Genomic DNA, 18,362 nt, shown 5'->3' with positions numbered 1-18,362 from the left:
AAATCCTTAAAACAACTATAACTCTACTATTTCAACTTTTGGGCACTAATCTTAAGACAAATAACAGAAAAAAAAGATTTATATACTGAGATGTTCATCAAGTATGATTATAAAAGTGAAAAACTAGAAACAAATTGAAAACTCAATAAGAGAATAATAAAATTAAGTATGGCAATGATGGAAATCATACAACCAAGATATATGTTTTTGAAGGCTTTTAAGGACATGGGAAAATGTACAACATTAAATGTTTATAAGGCTAAAAAAACCTTATTATGTAGTATGTCATGTCTTCGTTCAAATATGTATGTAGACAATGGAATGTAGGAAACTATAAATCTTAATGACAGTTATTTCTGAATGGCTGGATTGTGGGTGATTTTAGATTCTTATTTACATTTTTCTAAGTTTCTATAAAGAGCAAATATCATTTTTATGATAAAACATTTATTTATATGCTTCCAACTATGGAAAAGTATCATTTAGATAATAAGGATGGTTACAAAATCAAATCCTTATTACTTTTTAATACTGTGCATTATTATGGGTTAAGATTTTTAAAAATAGTACACATGAGAGATCCTGGAAGTTTTAACTCTGTCTTTAGTAGCATGTTGCAGAGAATGAAAAAAAAGTGGCATCTTCCCAAAAAGAATATGCAGTTAAGTAAGAGAAAAGATAAACTACTGGAAATGTTAAATGTTGTATTTGATAATGGTCTTTCTGCAATCATGAGAGTGGAGGGTGAAAATTCCCTTTCCTGTTAAAGTGTTATTTGAAAAAGCCTAAAAGAGGAAATTCTGAAGCCAGAAAAGGGCAAACACAGTATGCACACCAATACTGTTTATGACAAAACCAGTGTGATTTAAACATAGTTATGTAAGGGGCAATGTGAACAAAAAGGGAGCAGGAAAAAGGACTTTTCTTTCATTTTGAAATTCAGCATCAGGAAGACACAAGGGCAGGAAGTCAGATCTTTTTTCAATTCATGTGAAATGATAAGGTGAAGACAGCCTGGAAGGACTTTTAATTATACGATGAGAGGAAGGAAAGGAGGGAGAGAAAAGAGACCAGGAGAAACCTGTTTTATACGTGAAATGAAGAAGAAAATGGAAAACAGAAGGGAAAAAGGCTTCCAAGCAGATATCTTGAGAATGAAACACAAAGGCTGCAAGAAGCAAGTGCCAACATCTCACATAGGAAAGCAGAAAATGCGGCACACCTGATCAAGGCTGTAGCAACCCCTCCCCCTGGCAGTAGGTGAAGGGGGCCGCCTGGTGATGCAGGAAGAGATAAGTCACCCTCCCCAGCCTGCACATGTGACCTCAGGTCAGCACAGGAGCTGGCTGGGACCAGAGGGAGGAGCTAGGAGTGGTGCTCAGGGTCACAGGATAAAGCCTCCTTTTTATGCAACTTGTTAGCCCCTTCGCTGGGGGTGGGATGGGGGGGGGGGCTATGGCCTAATGAGTTATGGCAGCAACTTGGGGACATGTGCTGAGAAGAGAATGGAAGAGCTGTGGAATGAGGCTCCTTCCTCAGTTGTGGCATCTTCACCCGGTTGCTGGACCTTGATTTCCTTATCTCTAAAATGGGATTACTAACACCCAGTTTTCAGAGTTGTGAAGATCAATGGAGATAATATATTTAAAATCCCCAGCCCAGGGGCGCCTGGGTGGCGTAGTCGGTTAAGCCTCCGACTTCAGCCAGGTCACGATCTCGCGGTCCGTGAGTTCGAGCCCCGCGTCGGGCTCTGGGCTGATGGCTCAGAGCCTGGAGCCTGTTTCCGATTCTGTGTCTCCCTCTCTCTCTGCCCCTCCCCCGTTTATGCTCTGTCTCTCTCTGTCCCCAAAAAAATAAATAAACGTTGAAAAAAAATTTTTTTAAGTCCCCAGCCCAGTGCCAGGTATATAGCAAGAGTTCAAAAACTGGTAGTTTCTCCCCCTCTAAAAGGTGAATAGAAAAACTGTCATGAGGAGCAAGAATGATGCACACATTATAGCCACACTTAAAGTTCTCTTGAAGCAATGTCAGTCTAAGATCCTCCCCACCAATCTACCCAGTGCAACAGCTGGATCCAGGCTTTCCCAAAATACAATGGTTTCCTGGTGGCCGACATCTTGGGAACTTCCCCTGTATATACTCTGTGCTTTGGTGGTGGATCTGAAATGTTCTTGGAGGCAGTAATGAACAGGTTAAAATTGGGGGGATTTCAAACATGTCTAATCCAATAAGAGGCTTGGTAAAACATGCGTTATCACTTAAAGAATAAATGTTTAAAAATAGAGCACAGATGTGAAATTTGAATAAAAAAAAGGAGACAGCGCGTGAGAGATCTTCTTGGCATTTGTACGCTATTCTCTGTTTCGGTCACCTTCAGCTAAGCCTGTTATTCTAATATGCTCTGCCAACTGCTAGATACTGCAGGGGGTGCTTGAAATTACTGAAGCAAAGTTGGAAAATCACTCAGAAACTTAAAAGTCAGACCCATCCCTCCCTTTATGTATTTCTAAAAGCAGGGAACACACTGATGAAGTTGGTCTTTTCAAGTTTTTCTACTTAAAAAGGTATGTTAAAAAAGTAAAGATGAAGCTTTTCTAACACTAGCAATTTTTACACTAAAATCCTTAAATACTTCAGAGAAAGTATCATGTATAGGTATCAGTCACAAAAAAAGAGAGGCTATGGACTACCAATCATAAAATAGGAATTTCTACTTCTGTAGGAAGCATTCCCTACCTCTCCAGCAAGCAGATTTTTGAATGTCTGTAACACATCTGCACCAAAAAATAGGAATTTTCCCTGTTATATGTTTCATGAGCTAACATCTGCCTAGTGGTAGAGAAGATAAAAAACCAAGGCTCAAGGGCAAACAGAGTCTCTCCTGCAGGGGAACTAAAGTGGTTTTTATACTATGGTTTTATTCAAATGAAAGACTCAGAAAGTAGACTATCAGAGTCCACTTGAAGCTCTGGTAAAAAGCCCTCCTAAAAGAGATTTGAGAAACTCGTGGAATCGCTGAGAAAATCTTTTCCTCCACAATCTGAGTGGTAGTGTGTGTTGCAAGTGGCCAACTGAATGGATTCCCTGAGTACTGGAGCTGAAGCATCAGCTATTTAGATTAGGGAATGTCCAGGCTAAGAGAGCAGACTAGTGTCCTGACCAACTACTTGGTACTAAGAGGAAGCTTTTCAGTAACACTGAAAGGTTTTACCTCCTTGAGAATGCCCTGTCCTTGGCCTATCAAAGAGGGATCTGGGTATTTCTTTTTTAAAAGGGGGTTCTCTAGAACATACTATAAAGATACTTTGCATTGAAATCAATTATAAATAGAGATGTGCCTAGACTCTACCAGTGGGACATGAACAGCTTAACCCAAAGTGAGTCTGCAGTGAAAACCAATGCATTTGCATTTCAGCAATTTGATCTGGGGCAAGTCTGTGATGCATTACAATGCTGGGATCAAATCAAGCTTTTCTGGAGCTCATCCAACCAAAACACAGGGCTATGGGAACCCTACTGCATACAGTTCCTCCACTGCTGTTTAATTGTGCTCACCTTCTGAACCATAAAGTATAATTAAAAGTCATCTACATACAATGCAATGGAAGTGTAAATATGAAGTACAACCATGTACGGCCTCAAGCAGAGAAGGAAAGAAACGCCTGACCAACCATCCCACTCAGGTGCTTCCTACTTTTCCTGACAGGATGGTTCTGTCTCTGCCAACATCCAATTTTGACTAGGATTCCATCCTTACAACCAGCTTTCCTGAACACTTTCCAGGGCAACCTCCGCCTTCTCCCATTCTTGGCCACACCTATTTGGCTAATTCTTAGAGATGAGTCTTACCAACTTTTGAACAACACACAGGAGGGGGAAAAACTGCCTAAACAGATACACTGTGCAGACTTAGCGTTGCCTTCAGAATGTTGACCTGGACTAGTCTCTCCTGGTCCTAAAGTCTCCCTGCTCCCAAATGCCCAGTATGTTTTGGTAGCCAAAAGCAGTGCCCAGAACTGGTAGGAAAGCAAAACGAAAACAAAGCACAATTTATCTCTGATCACAGAAGTATTCTAACCAGTTCTGAGAAATAAGCTGGTTCTAATTTTAGCTAAACAATAGTGTCTGGCCCTCATTTTAAGAAGGCATTTTCATCAAGGATGTGCATATCACTACTTCAGCACACAGGGGAGCATTTGGGAATAAGGCTTAGGGGGTAAGATTTAGTTTTAAGCTTTCTTCAAAAACCCCTTAGCAGCAAAAAAAATCCAATGATTTCAGAATTAATTATTTTGATGTCAGTCTTTTTTTCAAGGGTGGAGAAAAAGAATTAGGGAGAGAATTGATCCAAAACACAAAAGAAAGAAAAATGATTATTTTTAATAATATTTTTAGAACTAGTCTCCCCACGGAAAGAACAAAAAGACCAAAACCAAAAAAACCAAAAAACTTAACTCATTCCCAATCGAGACTTTCTCCCAAAACTGCAAAAAATCTGGAAGCCAGATTTTTAAAAAAAGAGTTATAGTAAAAGCGTCAGAGGTGTGTGCTTATGAAGAAATGCAATTGGGAAGAATACAAAAGTTAGATAGACCTATATCTACTACCAAACTATGATTAATCCTTTATCTTTTTTAATGCCAACAGAAAGTTAATTTGTACTGCTCTCTTAGCTTTATACCTTACTCAGCCTAGAACCAACCCAAATGTCAACACCTGAAGAGCGTCATAAAGATTCTTTTGTTGTTAAGCATAGGTGGAATTTCTGGACTCATTTCATATCACCTTTTCTGGCTCTCTTGACAGATGTTTAACAGGAGTTTAGATATTTCTAGGCAAACTGATTTATGACACTCAGAAATTCTCGGGGATGAAGTAGAGGCGCTCCCTTCATAACAACAAGTCACCTTTACCACATTTGGAAGCTCAGTGACAAGAAGAACCCCCAAATTTAGAAGAGATTTGAACTAAAATACAGTGAAAAGGAAGATTCAGAGGAAAGGGTCAAAATGGCCACCATTGCAAATAATTCAAGTATGGGAAAAGGCATCTCTACAAAGCACACTGCAACATGGCAGGAAAAAAAACATGACACCATTCTGTGGTCATCATGGCAAACAAGTCTCATCTCTTCTTTTTTTTTTTTTAACGTTTATTTATTTTTGAGACAGAGAGAGACAGAGCATGAACGGGGGAGGGTCAGAGACAGAGGGAGACATAGAATCTGAAACAGGTTCCAGGCTCTGAGCTGTCAGCACAGAGCCCGACGCGGGGCTCGAACTCACAGACCGGGAGATCATGACCTGAGCCGAAGTCAGACGCTTAACCGACTGAGCCACCCAGGCGCCCCAAGTCTCATCTCTTCTACCAGCTCCTATACTTGGTGGTAGCCTGGAATACTGGGGTGAGAAGAATCATAGGCTAAGTTTTGTCTAAAGTCATGATTGACCAATAATGTCTCTTTTTTTTAAATAAGCTGCCCTGGCAATTCACTCACTCATTTACTTAAACCTTCAACAAATATTTGCTGAATGCCCACTATGTCCTAGCAATTGGGCTAGGCCTGGAGATAAATGGTCAGCAAAAAAAGGTCCCAGGATCACATTCTCAGTGCTCATAACTAGCAGGGTAGATAGTTACTATTCAAATAATCACAAAAACACAAATTCATAAACTAGCAGGATAGATAGTTACTATTCAAATAATCACAAAAATAAATACAAAGTTGCATCTGCTACAGTGCAATTAAGTGATGTCTACATTCTACAGGCTTGTCAAACTGGAGATTTGATACAATTGAGAAAATCCCAGAAGGTTTCCCTGATCTTGGATTGAGAGTGAATGGGTGAATGTGCATTAACTAGGTGAGGAAAAGACGGAAATGTATTCCAGGCAGAGGGGATTGCATTGCATGTACAAGGCCCATTGGTTTGAATTTGTCTTTATACCACCAGTAAAGGAAGCCAGGGAAGACGGTTCAGCAGTAAGGGCTGGAGAGTGATGAGTGTATCATGAGATTTATCTTTAGAAAAGATCATATTTTTGCCCACTGAGGTTTGAGAATCTCTGCCCTGGCCTGGACGCTGGCTGCACTTTTCCTAGACACAGCCATCTAAGCCATTACTGAACACCTGCCTGACTCCTTACAGAAAAGAGAGTGTAAGATTTGGACTCCAGCGGTATTATCGTGGAGACTGCCCGAAAGTCAGGGAGAGTATTTTGTCAAAGGGTCCTGTTCCTACTCAAAAATCTCACCAGCCATGACAAACAAATTCTGGCATTAGTTCTTCACGGCTTTAATGGAAGTGGCAATGATTTTTTAAAATGCAGGCTAAGCCCTGGGACTCCTTAGAAGCTGAAGGCAGAGATCTGGAGAGTGGGCTCAGTAGGGCAGACTGAGACAGGTCATGCTGAGTGGTCTGAGAGCCCTCCCTACTCTGGAGTTGCATGACTAATGTATTTTGTTTGGTAACTGCAGAGAACTTCTGCTTCAGAATGTACCACTCTTAGCAGATCCTGCAGAGTTCTACACATCCTATCCTCACTCAGTCACTGTGCTGACAGCTCACCTCTTCATCTCCTTGTCTGCTCCACTCCAGCCACACTGGCTTCCCTGTTCTTTCCCAAACACACCAACATGTTCCTGCCTTAGAGCTGTGTGCAGGCTGTTCCCTCCACCAAAACACTCTTCCCCTAGATGTGTAAAAGCGCACTCTCTCACCTCCTTCAAGTCTTTGCTCAAATGTCTTCTTCTCATTGAGGCCAATCTGTCTACCCTATTTTACATTGTCACCTTGTCCTCAATCCTTCCCTGACACTCCTGTTATCTTTATACTGGTCTACATTTTTCTTTTTTTATATTATGATTTACTTATTTATTACATTCATAGTTTATTGCTTTTCTCCCACCTGCCCCCCACTCCAACATTAAAACATATGCCCCACAAGGAAGGGGTCTTTATTTTGGTCACTGACATATTCCAAAAGTGCCTAGCATTCTAACACAGGGAAGGTACTCAATGAATATTGTTGAGTTGAATTCCAACATAGCATGTGGCCTCTCCATAAGCTGAGGCATTGGAACTCGATTCCTGGGACAATATCTGTGAGGTGTGGGAGCTAATCCATGGCTTTAGAGATGCAGTATTGAGCCTAGCTAAGAGCAAAGTGTCAGCACTGCTATGTCTTAGGAGCCCAACCCTGAACTACCAGGTATGTGTGACATGCACAGGTATGGTAGTTGAGTCATGTGGTCTCTCAGAGCTTTGATTTGATCAACTCAAAAATAAGAATGATGCTCTTCTCACTGGGGCAGATAAAATTTCTGTTGTGGATGAATACCCAGCACCCGTCTGAGAGCCTGGCACATAGCAGATATGCAATATGTTGGTTGGTGGATTATGAGGAAAAAGTGAGATAATGTTTGTAAACTTATATTTACATAAAGCACTTGATAGAGCCTGGCATGTATCATCCATTCATTCACAAAACAAATATTTATTGAGTGGGTACTATGTGCTTGGCAAAGTGCAATAACTGTGGGGATTGTTAAATGAACTACTGATGTTCAGTCACTGGGAATGTCATGGGCAGTAGAGAAACCTTCTGCATGAGATGAGCTGAGCAGAAGGCAGCCTGAAGGGGTGGCATCTCTCATGAGCCAGTCTGCCTCAGTATCCTCACAGAACATCAGGCAGATGAACCAAAGGCCTTCCCCTCCCGTTGGCCCAGGCATCTGAAAGAGCTCTGCCCTCCCAAGTCACTCATGCAGGTGATGACAGCTGAGGTCTGAGACTCGCTCTCCCAGGGGTACCCTGTTTGATTGACTCTATGTGGACTGCATACACAAACCAAGCAAATTTAATAAGCAGTGTGAGCCTCTTTGGTGCACACTGGGAGTTGAGGTCTACTGTTCCTGACATGTCTCCCCACTGCTCCCAAGTGCTTGGGCTTCAAGGGAGGGAGACCAAGAAGTCCTAAGTGCTAATGTCTACAGCTCTTTCTCCCACAGTTCAAGAGTGTCTCAACCAGTTATGACTCCCAGGCTTGTGAAAAATATCAACAATGAAATCAAAATCAAGCTACCTTTGAGGATGGTAGTGATAAAATCAATTAATAGTAGCAGTAGTAATAGAAGCTCACACATATACAGTACCTATTATGTGCCAAGCATATGCAGAGCTCTTTATATACCTTATACTCACAATACTTTGAATTAGGTTATTAGCCCAGTTTACAGACAAGGAAACTGAGGCTCATGAAGGTTTAGTATTTTTCCCATGATCACACAGCTAACAAGTGCTCAGACAAGAGTCATCCCAAGCAGTCCAACTCTAGATGGTACTAACAATTCAGTTACTGGTTGTATGGTAAAGGGTCTTTTCAAGCATCATGGAATGTACAGCTATAAAGCCTGGGCAAGGCACCAAACCTCTCTGGACTTTTGGTTCCTTCTCCTATAAGAGTATCAGTGCTTCAGTTTCATTGGGAGTTGATGAGTCAGTGTATGCAAAGCCTTTACAGCCATGCCTGGCATGTGGGGAGAACTCAGAAGTATTAGGAAGTATTGATATGATCAAATAGCCTAAGCCTAAGAGCTCTAGGCAGAACCCACTCCTTATGAATAGCCAGAGAACATTCTTAAATGGATACTTTGGCATCTACTTCAAGCTTACAAAGATAAGGGGACCTCACAGGTTCTAGAATACCCTCCCGCTTGTCACTCTGAATTCCTTCCTGAGCCTCAGTCTGGTGGGGCATGTGTAGACTCAGGTGGACTATCTCAGATCCAAGCCCTATGGCTTACAAGCTTTGTGCTTTAGGCTGGTTATTCCACACTCTGAGTCTCAGCTACACTCCCTGGAAAAGGGAGGCAATCCTGCCATCCACACCACAGGGCTGCTGTGAGGACAGTGGGACAAAGCCCCTGAGGGACACTGGATATGCACCCTGGCACAGAGCAAACACTCAATACAAAGGGGGTGCTTTTCCAAGCCTATGAATCATTATCCTTAGAATCATATCATTTACAACAAGGGTACATCAACTCACGTGCTTTTTTTTTCTCTGTTGCCTATAGGGTGTGGGGAAGGATTTCAAATCTAAATCATCAAGGATCCCATCCTTCTCCTTCTGCCTCTTTTTCCACAATAGCCCTTCAGACCCTGCCTTAGTTCAGGCGGGAGCCTAACTCTGCATGGCTGGGGTTTCCCAAATGTGCCCCATGATACCCAAAACCAAGCCCGTCGTGAATAATGAAGGCTTTGTGCAGTTTCCCAGGAGCAAATTGAAGGGCTGCACTCAATCCTTCCTGGAATCCAGGAGTGCATTTTCATGATGCTGAGAAAAAAATAGCCTTAAAAAATTCCTTATTGGAAAAATAGAGGGGGGTTTGAGGAGCAAGGTATCTAGGAGACAGAAAGGAAAATATAATCCACTATGCCTGACAGTGAGGCCTCTGGCTGGCTCCACTGGGTAGCCAGAAGAGCTGGCCCCATCGGGTAGCCACCAAATCTGGAACCTTTGACAAATACATAATAAGTGAAATCACTTTACAAATCAAGATATAATGCTATCATCTATGGTCTCAGACTTTTTGGCCACCAAGTACTAGCAATCATAAAAAGAGATAAAGGGCAAGGTAGGATGTAGCTGTTATGTACCCCCACCCCCACCCCCATGGTGGGGTCGAGTGTCTCCTTAGCTGCTGACTGACCTGAGACCTTTGGATCATGTATGCATCGTAGCTGGACCCGTGGTACTTGGCCGTAATATCTGGGCTGTAGCCAGCATCACAAGTGCATGGTATATTCGAGCTCAGGGGCTGTTTCCTAGGTCTATATACCTGTGGGAGAAAGCTACAATGGTTAGGTGCAGGAGGGGAGGGAGCAGGGCTCACAGGGAAGGAGTTAGGAGAAAGCAAAGAAGGGGGCTTGTCTTGACTTTCTGTGGCCAGGTGGGTGGAAAACCCAGTGTAGAAGATGCACAGCTCCAAACAAAGAGGTCAGATGTAAGCGGTTCCCGACCCCCGGGGCCAGCACTAGCAAGGCATGCTGCTCTATGGAATGACCCCAATGTCTGGCAGTGACTGGGACCCTCCCTCTGCAGGAGAGGGCACCCAGGCATGGCGGTGGTCTCTCTCCCTCAGCAAGGCAGCCCTATGAGAAATGGACTCTGTTTCACGGCCAAAGGATGCCTTTTCCTTCCAAGAGTTGGCCCCGTTGCGAGAGGAAGGGTCTTATTTCTTTGGGCTTCCCTTCCAGTCACCTTGCACACTGGACCAGATCACCCTAGCAGGCAGAGAGCCAGCCCTCGGGGCTGAAATTGATGTGGACACACTCCATGTGGTACCATGTGGCATTTACAGAGCTTCAGAGCCACATGTGGCCCAAGCTAAGATGTGACAGCCACCTTGTGAGACCACAGACCACTGAGCCATAATATCTGCTGAATTGGTTTTAAATGAAGTTAGAGTCCAAGTGAATATCTTTAACCACTGCTTCCAAAAGTTCCTAAATTATATATGGAGAAGAACTAATGTCTGAAGATTTCAGGAATTATTTCGCAGTACACTTCAAGTGCAATTATGTCTATTTAAGCCACTCACAGAAAACCCTCCAAAAAGAAAAGAACTTTGTGCACAAGACTTTGCCCCTCCTTCCTTTTTCCCTCCTTCCTTTTCCCTCAGAAGAAATACAGTGGCCTAGAGAGGAGGAATAAATGGATAATTGAGTAAATAGGTGATAAAAAAGGATGTTAACTAAATAATGGCTGGGGAGGTCTCCAAGCATAGTCTGGCATGCTAGGGGCTGGGGAATATTCCTTAGCTAAAAGGTCCTGAAAGAACTAGCTGAAGAACCAAAGTTGGAAGTATGGAGAGAAAGAAATCTAAAGAACTGGATGAGGAGAGTTATTGATGGGGCCCAGAAAGTAAGCAAGACAGAAGGTAACATTTCCAATGGGAAAGAAGGTGCCCAGAATTTAATTAGTAGTTTCTACGATTTAGTAGGAAGTCATACAAAGTCCACTGGAAGGAAGAGACCTGAGAGTTATATCTGGGAAGATGATGCTAATACAAAAGAAAGGAAAACAGCACTGGCTGCAAACCACACAAGCCCAGGCACATGCACATAAACACAGAAAAGCAGTAAAATGATGTTGTAGCAACAACTCGGGCCAATTCATTCCTACCTGGTTTTAGCTGCTTGAGCCCGCAGGATGGACATGGGAGAATGAAGAGTAGCTAAACCCAGAGAAAGCACGCAAGGCCCCAAACCCAGCAAGACACACCTTTTGTGCAGGAGGCCCCACCTGCTGCTTTAACTGATGCACGAGTCGATCTTTTTCCCGCTTGAGAGCCATGACTTCTTCCTGTGTCTTTTTCTTTTTGGAAGCAGACAATTCCAGCAAGGCAATATTTGCATCTTTTTCACTGATTGCTGCAAGCAGTGCTTCTTGTCTGGTAAAATAAAGATTATTGTGATCATTTTTATGAAATGTAAAAAAAAAAAAAACTTGTCATTTATAGTTGAAATGAACCATAGAGCACTGTCTTAATAGGAAGGAATTAAAGACAAAGTAACTCTTTGATTCTCAGAATGGACAAAGTAATTTGGGTCAGAATCCCTGAGACCCATGCACTGCTTCCTCTGAAGGAGCCATCTTTCACTGGCTTCATAGACAAAGCTGCAAATTAGAAATGGAGGGAGTCAATCTGAACACTCACTTCTAGGGTACTTTAATGGATGCAGCCATTCATCCATCCACCCACCCATCCATCCATCTACCCATCTGCCAAGTAAAGTTCTAGGTACTCCAAGACAATCCAACAAAACTGGGCAGCAATTTAAATATCAATATATTTTTTTCATGCAAGATCTTCTTTTGAAGGCAGGCAGACATATTTAGTAGGGTATCCTTTCCATTTTCAATGTAATTAATGATGCTTTCATGCCATTCCACCAAAAACCATTCCCTCCTCAGTCTTCCTTACCTAGTAATTACACCACCATCTACTGAGTAACCCAAGCTCCAAACCTAGAAGTCATCCTTGATTTCTTCCCTCTCTTCTCCACTCAGAGATGATCCATCAACAACTTCAGTAGGTTTTACTCCACGAGACATTCCTTATCTAAACTGATCTACTGCTACCAAACCACTCCCAACCACTAGCATCTACTCCTGCAGCCCACTAGTCTCCGAGGAACAAAGACAACTGGTCTATGTGGAACAAAGACAGGTCATCTTTAAAAACATTATAAATATGGATTCCACCATTATGTTGCTTGCAAAATCCATTGCATCACTCATTAGACTTGAAATCAGACCCTTTACCGATGACTGTGACTCATTACACCAACTGGCCCTAACCACCTCTTTGAGGTCACCTTGTGCCCCTTCTCCTTCTGCATTCATTAGGCTCCAGCTCATTTTGTGCCTGAACTCTTTCTTGTCCTTGAAAATGTTATACTTGTCCTCACCTCATAAGCTTTGCCTTTGCCATACCCTCTGACTGGAATGCCCTCACCTCACACAGGTCCTTACCCTTCAGGTCTCAAATGAAATGTATTTTCCTCAGAAAAGCTCTCGCCAGCCACTTTCCCTAGCAATGTCTCCCTACCTTTCACTTTGTGCCCAAGCCACTGGTCTGTCACATTACACTTTTTCTTCCTATAACTCTTGGTTATTTAAAAGGATCTTAGAGGGATGCCTGGGTGGCTCAGTCAGTTAAGTGTCTGACTCTTGATTTCAGCTCAGGTCATGATCTCAGGGTTGAGGGACTGTGCCATCTTAGGCTCCATGCAATCTCCATGATGGGATTCTCTCTCTCCCTCTCTCTCTGCCCCTCCCCATTCCCCTCTTAAATAAATAGACAGACAGACAGACAGATAGATAGATAGATAGATCTTAGATATCTATTATTTGTTATCCAGACTTGACACTCCATGATATTGGAACCTCATCTATCTTGTGCACTCTGGCTTCTAGAAGAGTACTGAGTACATAGTAAGTGCCTAAAATATTTGTTCAAGAAATAAGTAATTTTACTTTGTACTTTAAACAATGTTTGAAGATACCATTGTACAAATCATCCTTTCATTTTTTAAAAAATTATGCTTTGACTCCTTAATCTTTGATCATTGTTTACTCAGAGGAGTATTACAGTTGCCTCCTTCCATCTTACAGTTCAATTTTCTGGCAACATCTGTCACAAATTTCAACATGGAGTTTTGGGGGACTATTTCTGACTAGAAAATGGCTCTTCTGGTGTCTTTCATTTAGTCCTTCTTTCCACTGAGGAAATCTTGTCCCAATCTCCATCACTCCTGCCACATTCTAGATACCCTATAAGACCCCACAGCCCTGGGAAAGCCTCTGTATTGGGTATTTTCTTTGTACACAAGTCCCAGGACTAAAACCTGGTCATGATCCTATTTTGTCTTTTTTTAATTCCCATCACCAGACCAGGCCCCCTCCAGATGTTTGAATAAGATGGTCATTATTTGGATCTCAGAGTTTCCTCCTTTTCACTGCAGGGATTTGTATGGACTTTTCTGGGCCCCACTAATGGCAGGGAGTAGGAGCTTCTGTTGGAGGCTCAGTCAGACATATGAGCAGCAGAAATGTCAAGGAATATGTCCACTTTCCAGAAGAAAGCCAGGGCAGCCTGGACTATCAACAGCAGCATTCAAATCCAGCTTCACACAGCCTGTCTCCTTCTGGATAACATCTTGAGACAGTAGACATGCTTGCCGTTCACAGCTAGTGCATATTTGTACATAAAGTCAAGCCAAAGAGGCTGCACAGCCTTCAAATCAGGGAAAGCCCATTTGCTACCAACTCCAACTTAACTACCACACACCCAAGGTAACTGCAATATTTTACCCCATTCTGCCCCAAATTGAAATGTCCATGTGAGGCTTTTTTAATCTAAACAACCTAAGAAATCATTAGTAAGAAAATTGAAGATTGATAGTAAATTATGCTGCATATCTACATTTTTTATAGCTATATGCTGCATTTAAAATGCTGATTTTAAAAAAATGTGAAAATGTCTGTTTGGAGGCAATTTTCCATGTGTCTCATATTTCTGCACATTTTACAAGCAAAGGCACTACCTTTTCTCACAATTTTTCCAGAATGTTTGTATAGTGAATACCCTTAGAAGACAGAGGTAGTTTCTCCCTTAGGATCAAAGGAAAGACATGCTTACTGCCCTTGTCTAACAGTGTGTCCTTCCAGAGCAAAGGGCAGGCATGTTAACTGCCATTATAAAAGATTCAGATTCCATAAGCACAGGGTTGTTGTCTTGTAATGCAACCCACTGCATGTACAGCTTTTCATCTGGCCCATCTGCCTTGCCTCCCTGGGACTTGAGGATAGGAGAATTGACATAAATACCCTGATACTGCTCTCTGCACCTTGAGCAATGAAATCTTTTGTTTCTGACCTCAAAGTCTCTGGTCATCTACCATAATCCATGAAACTGAGAGCCAGGCTAACATGCCAGTAGGGAAAAATCTCAAAATCCCTACAGTTCTTGATGTTCATATGTATATGCAAGAAAATCCCCCAAACATAAAAATAGGAAGGACAGACACCAAAATGCTAATAGTCATTATCTCTCATGGTTGTGAAATGGATAAGCTGGTTTTTGCTTTTTTTTCTGCTTAAATCTTCCTGCATTCTGTCTCTCTCACAAAATATCATAAGGGTAAACATTAAGAAATTGCAAATAAAACTTTTCAGTCACTAAATAAACTGCAGGTACATGCTTCAAATACTTGGCATATGTGAAATTTGTTCATTCTCCCATCAAGGTATTTATGTTCCCTCTGTCCCTCTTACTCTTCATGCATAGGTAAGTGCACATATACATACTTTAACGTACACATGTCTGGTACAGTCTACATCATCTCCCACTTGGACAGTTGTAATCATTGTCAAAGTAGGCTCCCTGTGTTCACTTTTATGCTCCTCTGTCTTATAGTCCCTTTTAATCCATTTTCCTCTTTCAGGTCAATATTCAGAATTACACAGTTTTAAAAACTGCTAAAAAGTCATCATCAATCTAAAGAATGACCCTCCTAAACTCCTTTGGCCCCATAATTCTATAATTTAGGCTTTTCCAAACCTAACACTTATTTCTTTGCTTGTAATATCATTGAAAGTCCCAATGAATTATTTTCTAATTATCTGTCAATCCGAAAACCGTCGATCACAAAACATGTATCAATTCCTAATTCTCTACAGATGATACTACTAAACATAGCCCCAAATACTATTATTATTATTATACTCAAAATACATTTAAAATCATCTTTATAAAAGTACATTTAAAACCACTACTCATCAACATAATTAATATTCATAGAAAATAACCCATTTTGTTCTTTGTAATATTTTCCTTAATTTTTTAATTTTGTTTTGTTTGCTTTTGGCTAACAAATCTGTTTTATGAATACTGGTATTATACAGTCATAGAACTCTGTTATTAGTGTAACAAGGACACACAGACTCATTTATTTTGTTTTTAAAGTTTATTTATTTATTTTGAGAGAGAGGGAGTGTGTGTGTGTGTGTGTGTGTGTGTGTGTGTGTGTGTGTGCGTGTGCATGTGCATGTGTGTGAGTGGAGGACGGGCAGAGGGAGAATCCCAAGCAGGCTCTGCACTGCTCTGGGCTCAAACTCAGGAGCCATGAGATCATGAACTGAGTTGAAATCAAGTCAGATGCTTAACCAACTGAGGCACCCTGGCACCCAGGCACCCTTAGAAACCCTCATTTAAATATTATCCATAACTATGATAATTTCTCTTAAAATAACCTGATTGAAACCTACATTAAATAATATTAGTCTATTTAAACCAAATAGTAATTGGTAGAAAAGTATATAAAGCTAGAAAAATATGAATACTTCACACTTCAGGATATTTGGAGAGATGTTCTAACTCTGTTAAGGCTGTATCTGGCCATTACCTATTTGTACAGGGATGCCAGGCAAACCAAACTCTTGTAGGCTGACACAACCATTCCATTTGTGTGTGTGTGTTTTTTTAAATTTTTTTAATGTTTATTTATTATTGAGAGAAAGAGCACGAGCAGGGAAGGGGCAGAGAGAGGGGGAGACACAGAATCTGAAGCAGGTTCCAGGCTCTGAGCTGTCAGCATAGAGCCTGATGTGGGGCTCGAACTCACAGACCGTGAGATCATGACCTGAACCGAAGTTGGACACTCAACCAACTGAGCCACCCAGGCACCCCCATTTGTATTTTTTTTAAGCAATAAGATTTATAAAATGAGTTTTAAATAATTCTTTATAAAGCTGATACATTTCAACTAATAATTTAAATTGCTGTTAGCTAATTCTGCACAGTTATGGATCTTTATTATTCCTGCATTAGAAGTCAGGGGCTTTTTGAGGGCAAGGGATACTGAACATATACCTTTTTAAAGATGAAGTTCATTTGCCAGCCCTGTATCAGAGTCTACACTTTTTGCAATTCCCATAAGGAAATTTGATAATACATCTACTTAAAGCACCTTATGACAAACACTTTACTGAAAATAATGGCAAACATTGTAATAAATCAGGAAGCTTAAATGTTGTCCCCCCTTTTTTTCCAATAAGGAATTTTGATTCAGCCTTTCAAAGTCTGGGAAAACTGAAATATTTGCAGTTTTAATGCCTCTTTTACATCTACATCTTTTAAAAAGTGTTTAAGCATAAAGGGTATATCCATGACAAGACATTTGGATATAAACTGGAAACACAAAGAAAACTTATTATTTCCTCCATCAAGTGAATCACATTCTAGATTCAAGACCAGATTTACATTGCTTCAGAAATTGTTACAGTCCCATCAACCTGAGGAAAGTTTCTATAAGCCTAAAATCACCTTCAGCACTTAAACTGTCCTTTCTGTTCACAGAAACACAAAAAGAACATATTTCCTCATCTTTAGATAGTTAGTGGGGTTAAGTATATGCCAAAGGCTTGCAATGTTATCTTTAGAACACTGAAATGCTTCAGTATACAATTACTAAGGTGATCTGTCTATGCCCTAAGATGTAGCTTAAAATATGAAAAGGAAGCCCAAATAAGCTAGAAAGGAAGATAAGATAATGCAAAGAGAAATAAATCTATAAGAGTCTGCTGAATGCCAAACTAAGAAAGGGGACTATAGACAGCATTTTATCAAAGTGCAGCCTAAACAAACGTCAAAGGGAATAATTTCTTTAACAAATATGGGCAACAATGAAGTAAAAAAGGGGGGGGGAATTCTGTGCCCTCACACACATTTAGTCAGGGTTAACAATGGATAAAAATATGTGCAAGAACACATTTAATAACCCTATGCTGTCATTCAGTTTGTAGGAGGTAGTCAAGATACAGCTAATAAAACACCAAAAAAAATGGTTTTAGCCACCCTGAAAAAAAAGAAAAAAACCTCAATGGAATAAAACAAAAGAGGACCAAAGGGTGTCTCCCACCAAGATAAATGCCTTCTTTTGAGTGTTGCCTGTGGCTAACCTTCTCAAAGAGAGCTGCAGAATCCTCTGATGGTAATACATCACTACATCACTTATCACAGTCAATTTAAAAGGGAGCTTTATAAACATTTCTATTTCACTCCCTGTTGCTGTCGCTCTATTAATGATGACTTGAGCTCTGAGAGAGGGTCCAGAATTAATTTTAGGAATTGTAAATGAGGCAGTCCAATTAGGAACTGTTATAAATTGGATGGGGGAAAAGCATTAACACATTTTTTTTCTTGAGGGCTCTTGTTTTAGTTAGCCGGCCCATCTTTAGGAACACATTCAATTACAAAAGCAGATGCTTAAAAAACGCATTCCATTAAGAAATGTTTGGATAATGACATGTAGGGGAGAACCTACATTATGTATGGTGCTCAGCCCGCAGTCATGTTCTAATCATACTGTGGGAAAAAAAATTCCGCTCAATCAACTTTTCCCAGTTAATTACTGTTTTCTTTCCCTCATGACCCTGAATCTTCAACCGTAAGTTCAGTAGGAGGTGACTTAAGACAGACGGTGACGAAAGATCCTGTTCAAAACAGCCTCTCTCTAACCCCTAGGGTGAGGATGGGTGGAGGTTTGCTGTGATCAACCCTGGGGATAGATGCTCCTTTGCCTAAATTTTAAAAGCAGGATTTTTAAAAAAGCATCTTGAGAAAGAAAAGTCTTGTGATATCAATTAATATCAACACTACCCACCAGCAGAATGATGGATTGTGTACACAGAAGGGCCCACGCAGAAAGCAAAGCTGCTCACACAAGGTGGGGCCCACAGGGTGAGATATATTTGAACAACCACAAGTTCCGGCAAGGACAAAGAACAGA

General features: G+C 41.1%; 1 protein-coding gene across 17 annotated transcripts in view; it reads right to left on the bottom strand.

Moving 5' to 3' along the window:
* ERC2 (ELKS/RAB6-interacting/CAST family member 2) overlaps positions 1–18,362 on the bottom strand; it is a 939,781-nt gene that overhangs the window by 208,456 nt on the left and 712,963 nt on the right. For 11 of the 17 annotated variants that reach the window (XR_005784479.1, XR_005784476.1, XR_005784477.1 and 8 more), the window contains 2 exons: positions 11,311–11,458; positions 9,716–9,844 (listed from right to left, as the gene is read on the bottom strand). Coding sequence is in view for 14 of the 17 variants with exons in the window: in XM_040454743.1 (XP_040310677.1) it covers positions 9,716–9,844; positions 11,311–11,458 (277 nt within the window). In the remaining 3 variants the exon portion in view is untranslated. Of the gene's footprint in view, positions 1–9,715; positions 9,845–11,289; positions 11,459–18,362 lie in introns of all 17 variants that reach the window. The other 6 variants (XM_040454750.1, XM_040454751.1, XM_040454753.1 and 3 more) reach the window with 2 other exon arrangements.

Source organism: Herpailurus yagouaroundi, unplaced genomic scaffold (assembly GCF_014898765.1).
Source record: "Herpailurus yagouaroundi ecotype Mexico unplaced genomic scaffold, PumYag 213, whole genome shotgun sequence".
In the NCBI taxonomy this organism is placed as follows: Eukaryota; Metazoa; Chordata; class Mammalia; order Carnivora; family Felidae; genus Herpailurus; species Herpailurus yagouaroundi.
The sequence above is the reverse complement of the archived record's forward strand: the minus strand, read 5'-3'. Positions and strand labels throughout refer to the sequence as shown.